This window comes from Denticeps clupeoides, chromosome 1 (assembly GCF_900700375.1).
Source record: "Denticeps clupeoides chromosome 1, fDenClu1.1, whole genome shotgun sequence".
NCBI lineage: Eukaryota > Metazoa > Chordata > Actinopteri > Clupeiformes > Denticipitidae > Denticeps > Denticeps clupeoides.
The window spans coordinates 9804468-9822986 of record NC_041707.1 but is presented as its reverse complement, the minus strand read 5'-3'; the positions used below and the strand labels follow the sequence as shown (position 1 = coordinate 9822986).

At 44.1% G+C, this 18519-nt stretch overlaps 2 protein-coding genes across 5 annotated transcripts; one reads left to right on the top strand and one right to left on the bottom strand.

Annotated features, from left to right (window-relative positions):
* The first annotated feature begins 470 nt into the window (after positions 1 to 470).
* Positions 471 to 2973, top strand: fam98b (family with sequence similarity 98 member B). The gene is made up of 7 exons (XM_028992016.1): positions 471 to 653; positions 858 to 1108; positions 1296 to 1471; positions 1572 to 1652; positions 1749 to 1865; positions 2301 to 2468; positions 2554 to 2973. Exons 1-7 carry the CDS (start codon positions 616 to 618, stop codon positions 2803 to 2805), a joined length of 1083 nt encoding a protein of 360 aa, XP_028847849.1. The 5' UTR covers positions 471 to 615; the 3' UTR covers positions 2806 to 2973.
* A 2328-nt stretch (positions 2974 to 5301) lies between these two features.
* ptpn21 (protein tyrosine phosphatase non-receptor type 21) lies at positions 5302 to 18160 on the bottom strand. Of its 4 annotated transcripts, none has more exons than XM_028992840.1 (21): positions 17965 to 18160; positions 17319 to 17520; positions 16553 to 16864; positions 15961 to 16130; positions 15783 to 15880; positions 13961 to 14028; positions 13809 to 13879; positions 13529 to 13616; positions 13304 to 13392; positions 12947 to 13034; positions 12446 to 12525; positions 12231 to 12338; positions 11826 to 11886; positions 11567 to 11633; positions 9781 to 11225; positions 8775 to 8912; positions 8298 to 8516; positions 7743 to 7871; positions 7362 to 7596; positions 7035 to 7195; positions 5302 to 6321 (listed from the first exon to the last, which is right to left on the bottom strand). In XM_028992840.1, exons 3-21 carry the CDS (start codon positions 16730 to 16732, stop codon positions 6193 to 6195), a joined length of 3624 nt encoding a protein of 1207 aa, XP_028848673.1. In that variant the 5' UTR covers positions 16733 to 16864; positions 17319 to 17520; positions 17965 to 18160; the 3' UTR covers positions 5302 to 6192. The 4 variants fall into 4 exon arrangements, with proteins under 4 accessions (XP_028848673.1, XP_028848665.1, XP_028848692.1 ...); XM_028992832.1 differs by having other exon boundaries at positions 17319 to 17461; XM_028992859.1 differs by lacking the exon at positions 12231 to 12338 and having other exon boundaries at positions 17319 to 17461.
* Positions 18161 to 18519: the final 359 nt, after the last annotated feature.

The following is an 18519-nucleotide window of genomic DNA, read 5'->3' as shown; positions in this document are numbered from 1 at the left end:
GTTTATATAATGTTTTTATGTTGCACGGTGCAATTTAACATCACTATTGTCACATTTTCATGTTTAACCCTATCTATGTACAGTTTATCGCCCAAAATATCAACCTCCTCCCACAACACAAAGTTACTTAACTTTGTTCATTTATTCCTATTATTTATCATACATTCATATTTTTGCACTAAAACGTCATCGCATTTTATTGTTTATCGTGCCATTTGCTAGCGTTACATAATGGTTAATAGAGTTAAATTGTTATCTGTATGTCATAATAAACCTGAACTTCAACTCTTAATATATGCAGGCGCACACAAACATTAAAAAGAACTACCCAAGTCATACGACTTAAACAAATCAATAGTAAATATAAAGGAAACTCATTTTTACCGGTTATCACGCAATTAACGTCTACCTGATGGCCCTACTTACTCCTACAAACACATGCGTGGCCCCGTGTTGACGATCACGCATCAGGTAGGAACCATATCTCGCTGGACGTGGTTGCAGGGCCGGACCTTTCCCATGTGCACGCAGCGTGGTATATATGCAGGGATGCCGCGAACGGGCTTTGCGATATGTTCGCTTTAGGAATTTATACCAAGTTGTTGGATTTAAAACATGGAAGGCGACGTGTTAGATGCCTTGGATCAAGTCGGGTAAGACAGAACCCGAGTCGGCGAACTTGCTCGCCCTTCATTAGCCGGCGAGCTAGTCGCTAACATCGCATGTAACATGTGTTACATCCTTTTCCGATAACGTTTAAATCGTTTTAGTTTTCATGTAGCTTTCATGACGTATTATGCATTTACATTTGTTGAGTGGAAGTGAGCCGAATTAGTCCGCGTACCGATTCTTTTCAGGTACGACGGACCTCTCCGCGACGAAGCGTCCCTGTGCGGGGCCGCCGACGTCGGCTTGTCTTCTCCACATTTCGCCAGCCTGTGTGACTGGTTAACGGCCCGCCTGCAGCGAGTATTATATGGCGACGGCGGCGAGCAGCAGCTGGAAGTCGGGGCTCTGCTGGACGCGCTGTGCTGCCCTTTCCCGGGGTTTGCGTCGATGGTGACGGAGGGGAGGCTGAAGACGAGGAAGGACCACTTGAAGCTGTTATGTATGGGCTTTTCTTAAGACGTCATGTCGCCACCGTTTCTCCTGCTTTAATTCAGCTCACCAGAACTCCAGTTTCCCAAAGTTCCACAGGCTGCACCATTAATTTACACTTATTGCTGCAGAGTCACTAACTATTACAGCGGACGTGTAACAAGCGCTCATTGCCTCTCCCTGTTCCTCTGTGCCAGTGTTTTTAGTGTCCGAGCTGCAGGCAGCTCACATTGTGCACAGCAAAACAGCGCCGGGCGGGGCGGAAGAGCTGAAGGACGCGGCGGCGCCGGATATCCAGGCAATCTGCCGAACGCTGAACCTCTCTCGGGACGATCGGAACGACCCCGACATATTCTCTGTGATCCAGAACCGGGTGAGTTTCCTGACCAGGGACAACGGTAATAAGTGGGCTTTGAACCTGCGTTACCCACTAGACAAATACTTTTACGATTTTCTATGATTTCTGGTTCTAGGTCAAGGAGTTGGTTCAAGATCTTCCACATGATCATGTTGGGAACCCGGTTTTAAAACGCACCCTCACCCAGGAACAGTGGGTAGGTGCAGCGCGACGTCGTTCTGAATCTTTCTGAATGTCGTTCCTGTAATAATGCTGTTGGAGCTCCGCCTCTTGTTTCTGTGTTTATCCGCAGGCCCAGTTGGAGAAGGTCAACGGCGTTCTCTCGGCCGAGTACCAGTGTCGCCGGAGGATGCTCATTAAGCGGCTTGATGTCACCGTCCAGTCCTTTGGCTGGTCTGACCGAGCGAAGGTTGGTGAAGATGTAGTACCGCATGCGCGTCGGCCAGGGCTGCAAGATATCCTGGTATAAGATGATTTATGCCTTGTCGAGTGAGCTCATTTTAATCTTCATCCCAGTCCGCATTTACACAGATGGCCATTTGTCCATTTTTCTACTGGGTCACACTAGTATTACGTCGGCAAAACGTTGTCTAAACGTTCCGCTGTAGACGACGGTAGCCTGCCTGGCTGCAGATACAATAGGTGGCATTAGAGAGCAACGGTCCTTTATTTTTTCATCTAATCTCCATTCCCCCCCAATGCACTGCCAACACTGGCCTTGGTGTTTTCAACATTAGCATTAGCCTCTACGTTTCCGACGAGTGCTAAATACGTTGCTTCTATACTTGCATCAGTTCTCACTTCTTGACCCGTGGAATGGCTCGCATGGTTTTGTTTGCATCAGCAAAGAGTCGACACTATGGCCAGAGCATATCAACCCAAGAGACGCTCACTGACGTTGAAGTCGTCCATATCTCTGGCTCACCTGCTCGCTGCCCGGGAAGACATCTGCCACGTGGTGAAGACGAGCAGTGGCTCCAGCCGGGAGAAGACTGCGTGCGCTCTTAATAAGGTTTCCCTCTTCTCCTGTCGCCATCTTGCCGTTTCAGGGCTGCTTGTGCATCTTCTTTCATTCTTCTTGCATGTCCCGCTCTCAGGTCCGAATGGGAAGGGTGCCCGATCGTGGAGGACGTCCCTCTGAAATCGAAGCTCCCCCACCAGAGATGCCTCCATGGCAAAAGAGGCAGGATGGAGGTGGTGGTGGGGGGAGAGGTGGATGGAGGGGTGGAGGCGGAAAGTGGAGAGGCGGTGGAGGAAAGTGGAAAGATGATAAAGGTGGCGGATGGAGTGGCAAAAGCGGATGGGGTCGTGGAGGAAAGGGTAACCGGACTAAGGGAGGATATTATTAGTCTGGTATATTATTATATTATTAGTGATGTTGGTGGCTGCTTGAGGTGTGTGTGTGTGTGTGTGTGTGTAATGAATATGAAATTTAGATGTTTGACTTATTACTCATGTAATTACTAGTGAAGAGGGTCATTTGTTCATTGATAATAAAAAAAAATTCCCGGTTTGAATTTTTTTTTTTTTCCTTCAGATTCTGTGGTCAATCATATCGCACTATTAACAAAGAAAATAGCATAACTGAAAGACTGGTAAGCTGAACAATAATTCATGAAGTTATGCTACTGTACTTTAAACTAGATTTATTTAGTCATTCTTTCGGTCCATTTTAAACTATACAGGGAGTGCAGAATTATTAGGCAAATGAGTATTTTGTCCACATCATCCTCTTCATGCATGTTGTCTTACTCCAAGCTGTATAGGCTCAAAAGCCTACTACCAATTAAGCATATTAGGTGATGTGCATCTCTGTAATGAGAAGGGGTGTGGTCTAATGACATCAACAGCCTATATCAGGTGTGCATAATTATTAGGCAACTTCCTTTCCTTTGGCAAAATGGGTCAAAAGAAGGACTTGACAGGCTCAGAAAAGTCAAAAATAGTGAGATATCTTGCAGAGGGATGCAGCACTCTTAAAATTGCAAAGCTTCTGAAGCATGATCATCGAACAATCAAGCGTTTCATTCAAAATAGTCAACAGGGTCGCAAGAAGCATGTGGAAAAACCAAGGTGCAAAATAACTGCCCATGAACTGAGAAAAGTCAAGCGTGCAGCTGCCAAGATGCCACTTGCCACCAGTTTGGACATATTTCAGAGCTGCAACATCACTGGAGTGCCCAAAAGCACAAGGTGTGCAATACTCAGAGACATGGCCAAGGTAAGAAAGGCTGAAAGACGACCACCACTGAACAAGACACACAAGCTGAAACGTCAAGACTGGGCCAAGAAATATCTCAAGACTGATTTTTCTAAGGTTTTATGGACTGATGAAATGAGAGTGAGTCTTGATGGGCCAGATGGATGGGCCCGTGGGCTGGATTGGTAAAGGGCAGAGAGCTCCAGTCCGACTCAGACGCCAGCAAGGTGGAGGTGGAGTACTGGTTTGGGCTGGTATCATCAAAGATGAGCTTGGGGGGCCTTTTCGGTTGAGGATGGAGTCAAGCTCAACTCCCAGTCCTACTGCCAGTTTCTGGTACAGGAAGAAGTCTGCATCCTTCAAGAAAAACATGATTTTCATGCAGGACAATGCTCCATCACATGCGTCCAAGTACTCCACAGCGTGGCTGGCAAGAAAGGGTATAAAAGAAGAAAAACTAATGACATGGCCTCCTTGTTCACCTGATCTGAACCCCATTGAGAACCTGTGGTCCATCATCAAATGTGAGATTTACGAGGAGGGAAAACAGTACACCTCTCTGAACAGTGTCTGGGAGGCTGTGGTTGCTGCTGCACGCAATGTTGATGGTGAACAGATCAAAACACTGACAGAATCCATGGATGGCAGGCTTTTGAGTGTCCTTGCAAAGAAAGGTGGCTATATTGGTCGCTGATTTGTTTTTGTTTTGTTTTTGAATGTCAGAAATGTATATTTGTGAATGTGGAGATGTTATATTGGTTTCACTGGTAAAAATAAATAATTGAAATTGGTATATATTTGTTAAGTTGCCTAATAATTATGCACAGTAATAGTCACCTGCACACACAGATATCCCCATAAAATAGCTAAAAATAAAAACAAACTAAAAACTACTTCCAAAAACATTCAGCTTTGATATTAATGAGTGTTTTGGGTTCATTGAGAACATGGTTGTTCAGTAATAAAATGATTCGTCAAAAATACAACTTGCCTAATAATTCTGCACTCCCTGTAGGAAATGACCACCAGGCTTTCAGCAAAGTGCATTCTGCTCTCAATATATGGCCAAGCAGATACATATTTGGATTATAAATAAACCATCCACATGACACACCACTTTAAAAAATTTATTCTGAGCAGAAGATAAGCAGCATATTGTTCATCCAAGTTGTTAAGTACTCTTGGGACCATAAAGCTTTGGTTAGTGTGACATGAGTAATTGAATTGAAGCTAAATCCTTCAGTAATCTTCAGTAAGTCTCATCTGTCTGCATCCAGTTTTGTTTCCTTAATTAAACAAATGTTCCAGTTCTGAGAAAGTACAACAGAATAGAGGGAATAAGACTTCGCACTATGAACAGTAGGAGGCTGCGTTGTTTTCTATTGCTGAACGGACTTTTGTAATATTGTAGATCTTCCTTTCCAAATCACCACATGATCAATCGTCATCCTCAGGTCAGTTGAATAGCTTGTCGTAAATCCCAGGCCAAAGTACCTGTGAGATTAGACCTTGGTGTAGACGGGCGTCTCAATCCCAAAGTGCTGGAGAATTGTATGACCTTACTTTGTCCAAATTAGTTTTTCCAAATAACAGTGTTTGCTTGAGACATAATTCTGAAGGATTATTACAAAACACAGAATGCACATTCTGAATGATTGTCATTCACACTTTAAAAATTGTTTATGTCACTTAATCATTTTTACAGCATTCATTTCAACATTATTCACAATATTCTTTGTTGGTGTTTATCAGTAACCTAAATCTAACATTTCTTTTTTCCTTTTTCGACCAGTATGGTTACGGCTACTCACAGCAGAGACTGTGGAAACCATTGCCTTATCTGTTCTTGCTCTTTTGTTCAACAGAATGAACAGCTCGATGACACGTAACTGGACACATACATCTGCAGAAATTAAAATACAAATATAACAATATCTGTAAAATACAATATAATTTGCAGCATTTCAAAACAACTTTAAATACATTTGCTAGAAAGAATATTCTTTGGTTGATGCGGATTCTTTTTGGGGGTGGGGGGCCTACACCTGTTAATATGACCTCTTTGGTTACTTGAGTATGAAAAGTACCCCACACTACAAAACAAGTGTGAAACACACAAAACAACGTCATTCTGAACTACCAGATAAAATATATACAAATCATATCCTTCATTTAGGAGGCTGTCAAAATAATATTTCTTAAAATGCTTCTTGCAAATAAAAAGTTAAAAGCAACAGTCGCAGTCAAAGAGCCTTAAAAACCGCAGTGTCAGCAGCACTGAATTATATACACATCAAAATAAAAGTGCTGCCATCTGTAATCTATTATCATGTAGCGCAAAAAAGGCTGAAATCTCTATAATACTGTAGTACAGACGTCGGTGTAGCTTCCTTCATGCGAGTACCCTGCTCCATCCTTTAATACTGACAGAATGAGCCAGGCGAGGGCGATGACAGTGGAAGGGGGTTTAGACCATTGCCGACCTGGTGGCGGCCGGACGGGGCTGCAGCCTTCGGCGGGGTGATTAATGGGAGCGTTAAATGAGCCTGGAGTTTCTGAGGAACTGGATGAGCACTTTGTAGATGAATGTGTACTGGGACACGGTCTGCACCATCATCATACGCTGCTCTCGCAGTATTTTAAGAACAGTCGGGACATCCAGCATCTAAAGGACAGAGGGGGACAGAGAGATAATATCAGATACTCATCCAATTGGATCATAAATACCTACAGTGATTGAGGCATACAGCTCCACATGATCTTTCTGGAATGGTCAATAGTCATGTGTAATGTTAGAACGGTTTTGGATTGTCATTTTCATTGCGCTGATCAAGACAAGGCCAGTGTGAATTTTTAATAACAAGTGAAATGAGATGTACATCTGATTGTTCTGGTTCAACGTGCCCACTGCACTCAAATGAAATCTGACAGATTAAAGATCCCCTATAATGAAAATTTTACTTTGTGAGTTTGTTTAACATTTAACATTGAGTTCCCCAAGCCTGTCTTTGGTCATGCAGTGGCTAGAAATGGCGATTGGTGTGCTTTATGAGAGTGCTTCGGCCATTCTGCTTTGCCGTTCAGAGAGCGGCATCTCAAACGGAATTTTAATTAAAAAAAAAAAAATTCTGGAAAAACTTAAGACACGACTTCCTGTCTGCGGCAAACATTGCTGTTGGTGAATTGTGTGGGTACATAATTTCCGCAAATGCCCCTTCAAATTTGATTGGCCGCTCTCCTCGTCATTAGCATTTAAAGCTACACACACCAAAAACGCTGCGTCCTGGGGAAATCTGATTGGGCTCAATGTTGATTAGAACCTCAGGCCTTTATCGAAAAGTGCATGGCACCGCCATGGCGAACCCTTCAGTGACGTACCTCGTTATGTTCCAGACAGGCGATCATGATCTCAGACAGAATGACCACGCCGGCGCGCCCCACGCCCGCACTGCAGTGAACCAGCACTGGCAGGTTAGTGTTTTTTGGGTCACTAGTGCTGTTGGTGTGGCGCCTCACTGACTGGATCTCCTCCAAGTAGGCTGTAGCACACAGTTCAGAACAACAAAGTCAACAGGGCAGCAGACACGAGTACAGTCATGTGTTTACTTTTCACTGAATCACCGTGGAAGTATGCCACATATGTTGGAATTGTGTTGGAGTTCACACACAGGAAGCCATGTGGGTGTTGGTCTGGGCTCTACTCACACAGAAAGCCCTTGAAGTCTTCAGGACAGCCATGGTCTGGCCAGTCGGTGTACTGCAGGTGCCAGACGGTCCGCTCCTGGCCGGTCAGGAGATGCTTGATTTTCAGGCCCGTGGTGGCGTAGCAGCCAGAGTCGGTGCGGAAGCGGGTGGTGATTTTAAATCGGCCGTATGTGACAGTGTTGTGCCGGGAGCCCAGGCGGGGCCAGTAGCGGAAGCTCTTCTCACGTCCCCCTTCCTATGTGTCAGATAGCAGAGTGTCAGGCCAGGTAAACATTTAATCGACTCTGCCAAAATATGAAGTCATTACAAGGGAAATATTTATGATCATAACATGTTCCTGCTCAGCACTTGAGGGTGCTGAGATGCTGCTAAAATACACACCTCCTCTGCAGTAACCATAGCAATTATGGCCACGCCCTGCTCCCAAACCATCTGCCAGAAGTCCTGGCAGGTGTTGGGCAATGGACCCTGGCATGCAACATAGCTCCACTCATCACCTCCAACCATTACCTGAATAACAAGAGATAAAAAAAATAAAAATACGCTGGCAGTCAAGTGCGTATGTATCATTATCCTCACCTACGGTTTTCAATCACTGACGTAATACAGCACGGTAAGAATTACAGTAAACGTTGTGGTCTGAAGCATTTCCTCATTTAGCTCAACATGTAGGAATCACAACCCATTAATAAATACACTGTTTACATTTGCATATTACAGTTAACTTGCAAAAAAAAAAAAAAAAAAAAGTCACCGCTCTAACTACATACCAAGCATTCAACAAAATCCTCACCAGAGTGACACCAGCTTACCGACCGCGTTCAGTACATGATAAATTGCTATTGCGACCCAAAATAGCACAAAGCTATACTGTCTATACTAAGTATAGCTTCCTAAGCAGTCTACGTTGCCTAAATAATATCTGTGACCCCTCACCCTGATGTGGGAGGCGTTGATGTAACCAGTGTTGTTCTCCTTAGTTGGCACCAGCTCCACGCGCGTGTCGTCATAGGGCAGGACATCCTGGAAGCGGTTCCTCTCGCTGTTCTCAGGCAGCTGAGCGGTGGTGCACTCAGCCCCTTGGCGTCTCTTTGGCACATCTTCATACTCCGTAAACACCAGGCCCTCTTCTAGCCGCTGCTCCAGGATTTTACACTGCGAACAGCGCCGTTCGGATAATCAGATCCCTGACTAAAACCACTGACTTCAAGTGAAGACTTAACGCTTAAATGCACATAGTATATAGCACAACTGTCACAATGTCTCAATAACTTGTATTAAAAATAAAACATGATTATGAAAACTTTTCAATATGCCACATGAAAAAATTCTACTGAAAGAGTAGCAAAAGTTTTTCACAAACATATGTCAAGCATTCAATAAATTGTGTTACCATGAAGAGGCGGCACTTACCCGCTCATCGTTTGATGCCTTCTCAGGCTCATCCTTGCCATCGCCAGGCTGGGGCAAGCGGGTGTGTACGAGGCCATTCGCAGCCTGTTTGAGTGGCCCCACTTTTTTAATCTCTGATCTGACTCCCTTCTTCATGCCCTGTTTGGGGGAGGAGAGCAAAGAGACGGTCAGAAGCCGGCGGTGCGTGGAGAAGTTGTGCATGCATGTCTTTGCGCGTGTGCTCTCTGTGCCACTATGAATCTCTGGCATGATTTTTGGCAATGTGACCAGTCCGGCTCAGACACATTCCACAACCGGTTGGTCCTGCTCACACAGGCATACCCACATGATGCATTCAAATAACCTTCAACCCAAATGAATGAATAATTAAGTCACTGATAACTGTGACGACGCAGAGCTGGACCAAGCTGATGCTCTGGATATTTTCTGGGCTATTTCCTACACCAACATAACATGGAACTTCTATAACTATAACTGGAAAACAACTTTTATGGCAGACTTCAAACTCGTACCTACTTTGAAGCACACATTGAGCCTGAAAGTTGCTAAAGATGCTCCCACATTTTAGCGTCAATATTAAAACAAAATGAAAAAATGCACATGCTAAAAGCATCTTGCTAACAACAAACACAGCCCAAAACAGTGCATTTTTTTATAGAAAGTTACACAAAAATGCCCAAGACATCCAGAATATTCTCAAAGCACAACGAAACTTTGCACACTGCTCCTTCTGCTATTTTGAACTGAACATCTAAATCTACCTATGTATTCAGGACCCCACTCTCACACTCTGGCCAAGACTGTACATGAGACCTTTCTGAAAATAGTCTGTACCCACTGTTTGTCTTCAGTGATTTCCCGAAATCAAATTAAGAAAGGAAGAAAAATCTTTATAAATGCTCAGAAACGCTTTGAAAATGCTACAGGGCGAGAGGAAGATCAGCGTTGCGTAAACCCAGAGACTGAAAATGACGAGACCTTGTGAACGGAATGTGACTCGACTCACCACAGGTGGCAGGCCCTCTATGTGCTTCCGCCCCATGGGTACATCCGAGACGGGTCGCTTTTTGGTGACGTCTCTCTTTGCCTTCACTCGCCCGTGGCCGGTGAGGTCACTCTCTGAGATGGAGGGCACAATTGTGCTGACCTCCCGATTGGTTAGTCGATCAATGGACAGAAAGAGCGGCTCCGCCTCTGCCTCTCTGATTGGAGGATGGGGCTGATAAGGTATCTGGCTAGGAAGAACCTGGTCAATGGTGGGAGGGAAAGGGTACGCTGGTGGAGGTTCCATGGAGGGCTGAGGCAGGGTCACAACTGCATCCTGGGATTGTGGCGTGTGCCGACTGCCGTCGTCCTCAAAATCCTCCTCCTCCCCGCTGCTATGTACTAGCATGGTGGCATCAGACAAGGACTTTTTGTGTCCATAGCGCACGTCAACTTTGCCCTCCAAGCTCCCTGCCTTGATCCTCTCCAGAAAGATGTTGAGGTCTGGTGGCTTTGGTGGATTGGTTCTCAGGACGGGTGTGGCAGCTAGGGGAGCGTTGTCAGGGCCAGAGGCAGACACGGTCCTCTCCTTCATTCTCATGCCCTCTAGTCCGTAGGCCAAGCCAGCGATTTCGATGGAGTTGCGTTTCTGCATGCGGGAGTAACGCGTGGTGACCAGCGGCTCACTCACCTCCTGCAGTGAGTGGGCCACTGGCAAGCTGTCCTCCTGGAAGGTCTGAACAGAGTGGTGCACACGCCTTGTGATCAGGTCAGGGTTACTGCTGCTGACATACAGATGCCGTGACAGGTCAGGGGTGCTGTTGGCCGGCCGGGGGTGTGCGTAGTGGTATGGTGGAGGAGGGCGGTACACCTGTGTCCTCATGATGTTGGGGGCGTGGTACTCCTGAGCATGCTGAAGCTGAACGTTGGTCAGTTCGGGGACGCTGACAGCGCCCACCACGGGCCGACGCTCAGTGGGGTAGGGGTACGGCGATGGGCTGTGGAAGCTGTAGTTAAGGTGGAAAGGATAGTGGCTGGCACTGTGCTCACGGATCTCGGGCTGGCTGTACACCAGCGGATCGGGTCGGCTGTAGGCGTAGGAGTTGCCGATGTTGAGGTTCCTCATGGAGTGACTCTGCCTCTCAGCTGCGGGCATGAGGCCTCCCCGGCTCTTCTGACGCATCACAGTCTCATAGTCGGGTGTGGCGCGATAGGAGGGAGGGATGAGGGCACTGTGGCGTTGGGTGGGCATATAGTCAGGTCGCATGACATCACTGCCTGTGATGCTGGGATTGGAAGACATGGGCGAGTGCTGCAAGTAATGCTGAGGATTGTTGAGGGAGCTGGTGCTGTGAGCGCTGTACACACTACCATTTCGGATGCGGCCGTTGAACTCGTGGGGTGAGCGGTCTAAACTGGTCTGTGAGTGGTAGTAATAGCCATTCTGATTGTTTATATAAAGACTGTCTGTGGAGGAAGAACATGACATAGTATAAAATTCAGATATATCACAAATTATATGAATAGTATATAATAACATGAATTTAAGAGAAATTAAGCGAACATCTTTCTTTCACGTCTCTGTGGTAAGATATTGAATTTAACTGAAAAACCTGATCTGGGAAAACTAATATTTAGAATAAATAAACATTTATCAAGCTATTCAAATTGGACATGTGATTAGTAATCATAATATAAGAACAATGTTTCACATTGCAATTATAAATTGCCTACTCTGTACAGCCTTAGAGTAGAGTTTGTGTTTTTGTATGCATATTCAGGAACATATGACAATCCTTTTCATTTACCTTGAGAAGTATAATGGCCATTGTAATGCAACTGAGCAGGCGCAATCATGTATGGCTGCGGCTTGGACTGGGGAGAAGAAAAAAAAATGCAGACAAAGTCAAGTACAGCAACTCCATTGTTCAGCGTCTGCACATGTGATGCATGAAAATGAATGTAAATCAGCCTGTTTAAAAACAGCCTGTTTATATGGAAAGACCACTTGTTCTCTGCTATGTTACACAAATGCATTTCCAAGAGCATGCTTGTGAGCGTGTTTACCAGTGGCATTCTTGTGGAGGATCTCCGCCTCACTGGATTAACAGCCGCAGGCTGAGTTTGGCTGCAACAATAGAACAAAAAATTTTAAATGCATTAAAACTTTTTTTAGGACAATATCTGAGCATGAAGAGATAACAGACAGAAGACTCATGCCTGGTTTTCAAACAATGCATTAGAGAAGAAAATGAACTAGTCTTCATAATGGCTAATTAGACAACTATAAAGAATAATACCTTATGGTATTCAAATCAGTTTTGCACATCATAGACAAAACCGTGGTAGCTAAAATATTCAACTCCGAGACCTGAGGTAATAAAACCATGCAGATCCCCCTTTTTGGCAGCTGTACCAGAGACAGACTGAGAGGTGCTAAGCATAGGTGACTGCTGAAACGGTCATGCTCACCCCTTATTAGAAGGCAGAGAGGGAAGAGAGAGCATTGGAAAGCGAGGAAAGGAAAGAGTGAGAATGGATTTCTGCCAGCCCTCAGAAGGCAGGGATTCAGACTCCTCTCTGGAGACAGGAAAGTGACAGGAGTAAGGCAAGAAGAGAATACACACCACACACACACACACTAAAACACAAAAAAAGAGCAAATGATACCAGTGGGTTATACTTACAGACTGCTCTTGTTTATTCTGTAAAATTTGTGCCGTGCCAAGCACATCCTGCAAACATATTTGGATGTCTCCATGTCCTCCTGTGTAAAAAGAACGGTAGAATTTTATTAACCCCTTTGAAAAGCAATAAACAATGCCCATGTCACCCACAATCAGTGTCACCATATGTGCACACATTTACACGTGGGTGGTAGTGGCCTAGTGGGTAACACACTCGCCTATGAACCAGAAGACCCAGGTTCAAATCCAACTTTCTATCATTGTATCCCTATGCAAGACACTTAATCCTAAATTGCTCCGGGGTGACTATCCCTGTAACTACTGATTGTAAGTCGCTCTGATAAATGCTGTAAATGGAAATGGAAGGCACGTGCACATACACACGCACGTCGCAAATAGGATTTAGTGGGGGGATAATTCAATCTATAATCTATCTTAGGTAAAGAAAAGCATTTGACATGCCAGATAATGAAGATAATCAAAGTAGCCTCATGAACGTACAGTCTGGAATTGAATTGTGTCCTCTTTGTTGGCCAGCTCCAGTGCAAAGAAGGATTTGTTGTGAGTCATGTTGTTAATATCGTTCCAACTACAGAGAAGAAAAAGAAAAAAAGGTTAAGGTTTAAGGTTAAGTCACCAACATAACAGGTGTTCCTCAAATGTGGAACTAAAACAAGCCCTTTGCCTTCCAACTTTCACTCATCTGATATGAAAAATGAAATTTATTTCATTTTGCCATTGGTGAAAGCAACTGTGTTGGGCAATGTTGCAACAATCTCCCATGCTAAAATACTCTATTCTAAATCTACAAGCATTGCACGAAAAGATTAATGTACACAGAGAAATACAACCACTTACTTAAATAAAACAGGTGGCTTGCCATTTTTATGTTTTACAATGATCCCATCAAGACAGGACACAATGAGAATATCTGTGCCCTGACTATCCTATACACATGGAAAGAGGGAAGAAATGGCAAGCAAAGTCATCACTGATGATGGAAGAAAAAACATTTTGATTATAACACAGGTATGATCATTTGGAATTGAATAATTAGACCAATTCCACCGCAGCTATTTAAACCTTGGCATGGTACGATTCTTGCCCGTAGCCCTCAATCTTCTCCACCTCCTGCATGTACAGCATCTCTGCCTCAGCTGCCGGTAAGCCTCTGGAAATAGAAAAACAAATCTGTCGGAAGGTGTGAGTACTGTTGGTAATAGTGAGATGGTTTTCAGCATCCGACTTTGTGTCTTTGGAAGTTTTGATGGTAAAGCACCACCTCTGTTCTGAAGATGTGCAAATCCAGTCACTTCTTAAAAGGTTAAGTTACTTTTGTTAAGTTACAGAAGAACACACTTACCGATAAGTCTGATAGAGCCGACAGACTTCCTGTGTTGCTTCCTCAAGAACCCTTTCATCTTGTATCCAGCCCTTATGAGAAAATAATATTTACACAATTACCAGTTTCAGCAGGATGAAAGAGAACTGACCAAAGCAATGAAATCTACTTACAATAGGGAACAGCACAAACTTCTGAAGAAACTCCTGCGATTCATAACGGTTGAAGTCACCAAAGTCAGCTACAGAAATATAAACAAGTGGTAATTCATATCTGCATATACTTAAGCATGAAATGGCTCATGTTCAATGAATGCATGTTTGTTAAGATGGGTTAGTTGACTCTTGAAATGTGGTACAACACGAAGACTAATCTCAACCCGCCAGCTAGCAATTCACAGTATGTTAGGCATCACCGGCATTGGCAGAGCTTAGTGCTTCTCTAAACAGATATGCTACTACCAAAATAGACTGGAACTTTTATCTGATTTAAATCAACATCAAAAGCATCATCATCCCTCTGAATTGAGGACACTCCGTGCTGTAAATATATACATTCTGTTCTTTGAGGGCATGCAAAACACTAACTGGCAAGAGTTTTGGACATCTTGAGAGTTCATAGCTTCTGCACCATGTTAACGCTAGGTCAGAGACTTGCTCTGCAATAAATACACTGCTCCAAAAAAATAACACAAACACTTAAACAACATAATGTAACTCCATGAAGCGCTCCTCATTTTTGGGGGGGCAGTGGTGGCCTAGAGGTTAATGAAGCGGCCCTGTAATCAGAAGGTCTGTTCGAATTCTGAACCGCCAAGGTGCCACTGAGCAAAGGCTGCCCACTGCTCACTAAGGGTGATGAGTTAAAAGTAGAGGACACATTTCGTTGTGTCACCGTGTGCTGTGCATCACAATGACAATCACTTCACTGTCACTGTAGTGTGTTTTTACTCCAAATCCAGACCTGCGTGGGCTGATACATTTGATTTCCATTGATGATTTTGCCATCAGCACATTCAACTAAGCATTGCTGTCAATGTAATAAGAATATTTCATTAACTCAGATCTAGGATGTCTTATGAAACAGTACAGCGGAGCTCTGAAAAAAATATTTCCAGTTTAAAAGGCTTGTTTACCAGTGTGTTTTTAAAAGTGATCCACGTAAAAAACAAAAAAAGCTGGTTACACTGCCACTACCTGCAATGCCTGCACAAAATGAATTCAGTCAAATTACTAATAATTATGCAAAATAATAAAGTCACTTTTTTTGTTTTGACCATTATGTTCCCTAATTTCCCCATTGGTACACTTCCAAGAAATGCTAATGTTAGTTGACCCAAGAGATGTCTGCACACCCATGTATACAGAATGCACAATTGTCGAAGTTTGTACACGAACATCTTGAACAAATGTATTCCTTCAGCAGGAAAACTGAAAAGTATTATAATTTTACTTTGTGGGATTATTTAACATTAATATATGAGTTCCCCTAGCCGGTCAATGGTCCTGCAAAATGGTGATAGGCGTAAAAAGTGCTTTGGCCATTCTGCTTCGAGGCAGCTCAGACAGTTGGCTCTGAAATATGTCCCCTTACGTCGTCATAAGGGGAAAAGTTACCTCCGCTTTCTCATGCTTTTTCCGGCCAAAGAATTTCCCACCCCTCCCCTAAAAAAGTAACTTCACCGACATTCATGGCTTCCAAAAGTGTGAAGCATTGTAGTTGCTCTGTGATTGTATGCAAAATGTAGTTCAGTCATGAACCAGTGAACCAAGGCTGATTTTTGGAACTGTCCCTTACAGTATTAGGGGACCACCATTATAACAGCAAAACAATTCTCATGTCAGGGGTCATATAATGAAACAGCATACATGCGTACATACTCCACCTGCAAACTGAAGCTTAGAGCCCACAAGACTAAGCTAATTAACAACTACTTAACAACAAATGACGGTAGTTTTAATCAAACAGAATTTCAGCATAAATGGTTCACGGTACCTTGCACAGCCAAACCAGCCATTCGGATGGCCTGTTCAATTGAGCAAGGAATTCTGCCTTCCAGAATATCTTTCTTTAACTGAAGGTAATACTGGTATCTGCATAAATACAAAGATAAAATGCAAGTTGTAAGCAAAATCATGGCTTTTAAAAAATAATAATAATAATTTTAGCTCACCGTGTAATCTCCTGCTGTAGTTGAGAAACACAGGGAACATAGAACACCACCCCGAAAAAAACAGTGGGTTCCAGCCCATACTTGTCCAGCTGTTTTTTCAAAGGCTTCTCTAAATCAACCCATCTCTGCTGGTTTTGCTTGTTGAGGTACCAGAGACTGAAGTATGTTATCTACAAAAAGGAAAGACAGTGGAACGCTTGTTTACATGTCAGAATATTTACGTCAGCTAAACTAGAATGAAGAATTGCAGATTTAGTGTAAAACTTTAAACCTTGTTTGATTCCAAATGCAATAGGCTTTCAGACATCGGCTGCAAAGCTCGCTTGAGTTCAGCCCTCATGAATAACCACAATGTTGAAAATGTTGCTAACTCAATACTACCACCCAGCCCATTATGAAAGAGAACATTCCACCCTTACAAATAAACATGGCCCTAAAGAACATGTGACTCAGCAGTCACACCAGTCAGGCGTACCAAATACCTCAATATTACACGGCCCAAGCGTACTGACCTATCACAAGAAAAAAGATATAAAAAACTGCGCAAACACTGAAACCAGCTTCAAGACAATCGTCTGAACACAATACATACCTCTCGTAACTCGAGTCTCTGCGCAACTGCCTCCAGACATTCCTGACCGGTGCTTTCCACAGAAAGTGTGAATTCCACAAACTCGCCATTTAACAGCTGAATGCGTGTGACCAAACAGCTTTTGCTGGACACAGTGTACCGTCTTGTTCTTTTTAGTTTAAACCCAAACGGCAAGGGCATATTTCAGTCCGTGGATGCGCTGTCGCCTCTTAGGGATCAAACAGGTTAATTGAACGGTTTGGCCGACGTTGCCCATCTAGCCCATCTGAAGATGAAAGGCTGAGCGGAGCACATAACTCATGCATGTGGCCCCTGTGCAGAAGAACAGAGAGAAGAGAATGGTAATAAAATGAAATTAAAAGAGAAGAAAGTGACTTTCCTCTTGGTGCAACGGAGTGAAAGACATGGTTAGCAGGGGTGGCTAATTCATGAAAAAAAAAACAAAAAAACATTATTACAATGTAATATGCATCAATTAAACAAATTAACAATTCGTTAAATAGCAAAACGGCTTGTCAATTACACTACAATTGAAAATAAAACGCGCATGCCTTTAGGGAATTGTTACCACATGCATTTGAATTACGTTCAATTTAATACCACATATTCACTACTGTCAATGGCCGCACAGCACTGGGTATAGCAACGTCACGTTGGCTAATTAAAACAAATGACTCGATTTGGTGACTCAGTCGTCGCAAACAATTAAAAAAAATGTAATCCAGAAATATATTGGAATAAAAAATAAAAATAAAAACAAACGTACTTTGCGTATAAAAATGTAGCGATTGGACGAGGGCTGTCCGGCTGTGTGACATCGGCAGCTGCCGGAGCAACAAGTGTCCTCGGCTGGCGAGCCTTCTGCCCGAACGATCCCCCAAAACAACACCGTGGTATCTTTTCCCAGATCTACCGAAGACAGCGAATCTTGGTTGGACACAAACTCTTTGGTGGTTTTTGTTTATGAGCTACAGCGATGAAGAAAATTGTGAAGGGGGAGAAAAAAAATAAGTAAAACTAAAGTAATCATTTTACGCTTTTTTCCCCCCCTGACGATTCTGTGCCTACTTAGCAGGAAAAAAAAACGTGCATGTCTGCATCCTTCCCATTAAAACCCCGCACATTTCCAAACTATTTCCACGTCCCTGCAGCTTTCTGTGTCTACTTGGCGCATTACGTCAAAAATGGTCAAGACAAGCGTTGCTCGGTAAATGCTACAGGAGTTGGTCCAAGTTTTCCCTGGATCCAGGATAAAAGGTGACTCCGCAATCCTTTCATCCTCAATTAGTAAACAACGCGAAACGCCGTTAGCCGTGGGCTACCCTAATTAGCTTACCCCAGCTAAACAGATCCTTACAGATATATATAAAAAAAAAAAGTAGCCAAAGATACCACGAAGTTTAAACGGTCACCTGTTGACAGTGTCGAGCGAAGGGCGCAGCGGTGTCACAGTGTCGGGGGGGAAAAGGGCGGACGCGACCCGCTCGGGCGGAATAAAGCAACGTTTTCACGCCGCGAACTTCGCTTTCGGACCGCCGGAGCAGCTAATGAGCGCACGCCGAGTCGCTCGCGTCCCGACTCGACGTCCCTTCCTGCCGCACCACCGACAAAATCCGGCGCGGATATTCCTCCGCGGACCTGCGCCGCGAGTCGCCCGCGGAACGTTTCCGCGCCCGCTGCGACGCGCCGCGCGTCAGAGCGATTTTTTATGTTATATAGTTTTTTGTTTTTTTTTAACAATGGTGCCCTTTTGTGCCCGGCGGGGTTTATGGTGATTTTGCTGTGCGCACTGATTTCTGGCACGCGGCTTAATACGGGGCCCGATTCAGGGCCCATGACATCAGACAGCTGGAATGCCTGGCAGTGAAAATGCAAGGAATGGGACAGCTGCTCGCTGAGCGTACGATTTGCACCATGCAAAACTGACGTGCAACGAAACCCACACGGGTTCGGCAAATGAAGCAACG

Bases quoted from the DNA above. Each gene is read 5' to 3' on its own strand.
- fam98b (XM_028992016.1), top strand. From the start codon at position 616: ATGGAAGGCGACGTGTTAGATGCCTTGGATCAAGTCGG. The intron at 654-857 runs GTAAGACAGAAC...GATTCTTTTCAG, and splicing joins GATGCCTTGGATCAAGTCGG to GTACGACGGACCTCTCCGCG. The intron at 2,469-2,553 runs GTTTCCCTCTTC...TCCCGCTCTCAG, and splicing joins CTGCGTGCGCTCTTAATAAG to GTCCGAATGGGAAGGGTGCC.
- ptpn21 (XM_028992840.1), bottom strand. From the start codon at position 16,732: ATGCCCTTGCCGTTTGGGTTTAAACTAAAAAGAACAAGACGGTACACT. The intron at 15,881-15,960 runs GTGAGCTAAAAT...GTATTTATGCAG, and splicing joins CTACAGCAGGAGATTACACG to ATACCAGTATTACCTTCAGT. The intron at 8,517-8,774 runs GTAAGTGCCGCC...CGCTGTTCGCAG, and splicing joins AGGCATCAAACGATGAGCGG to TGTAAAATCCTGGAGCAGCG.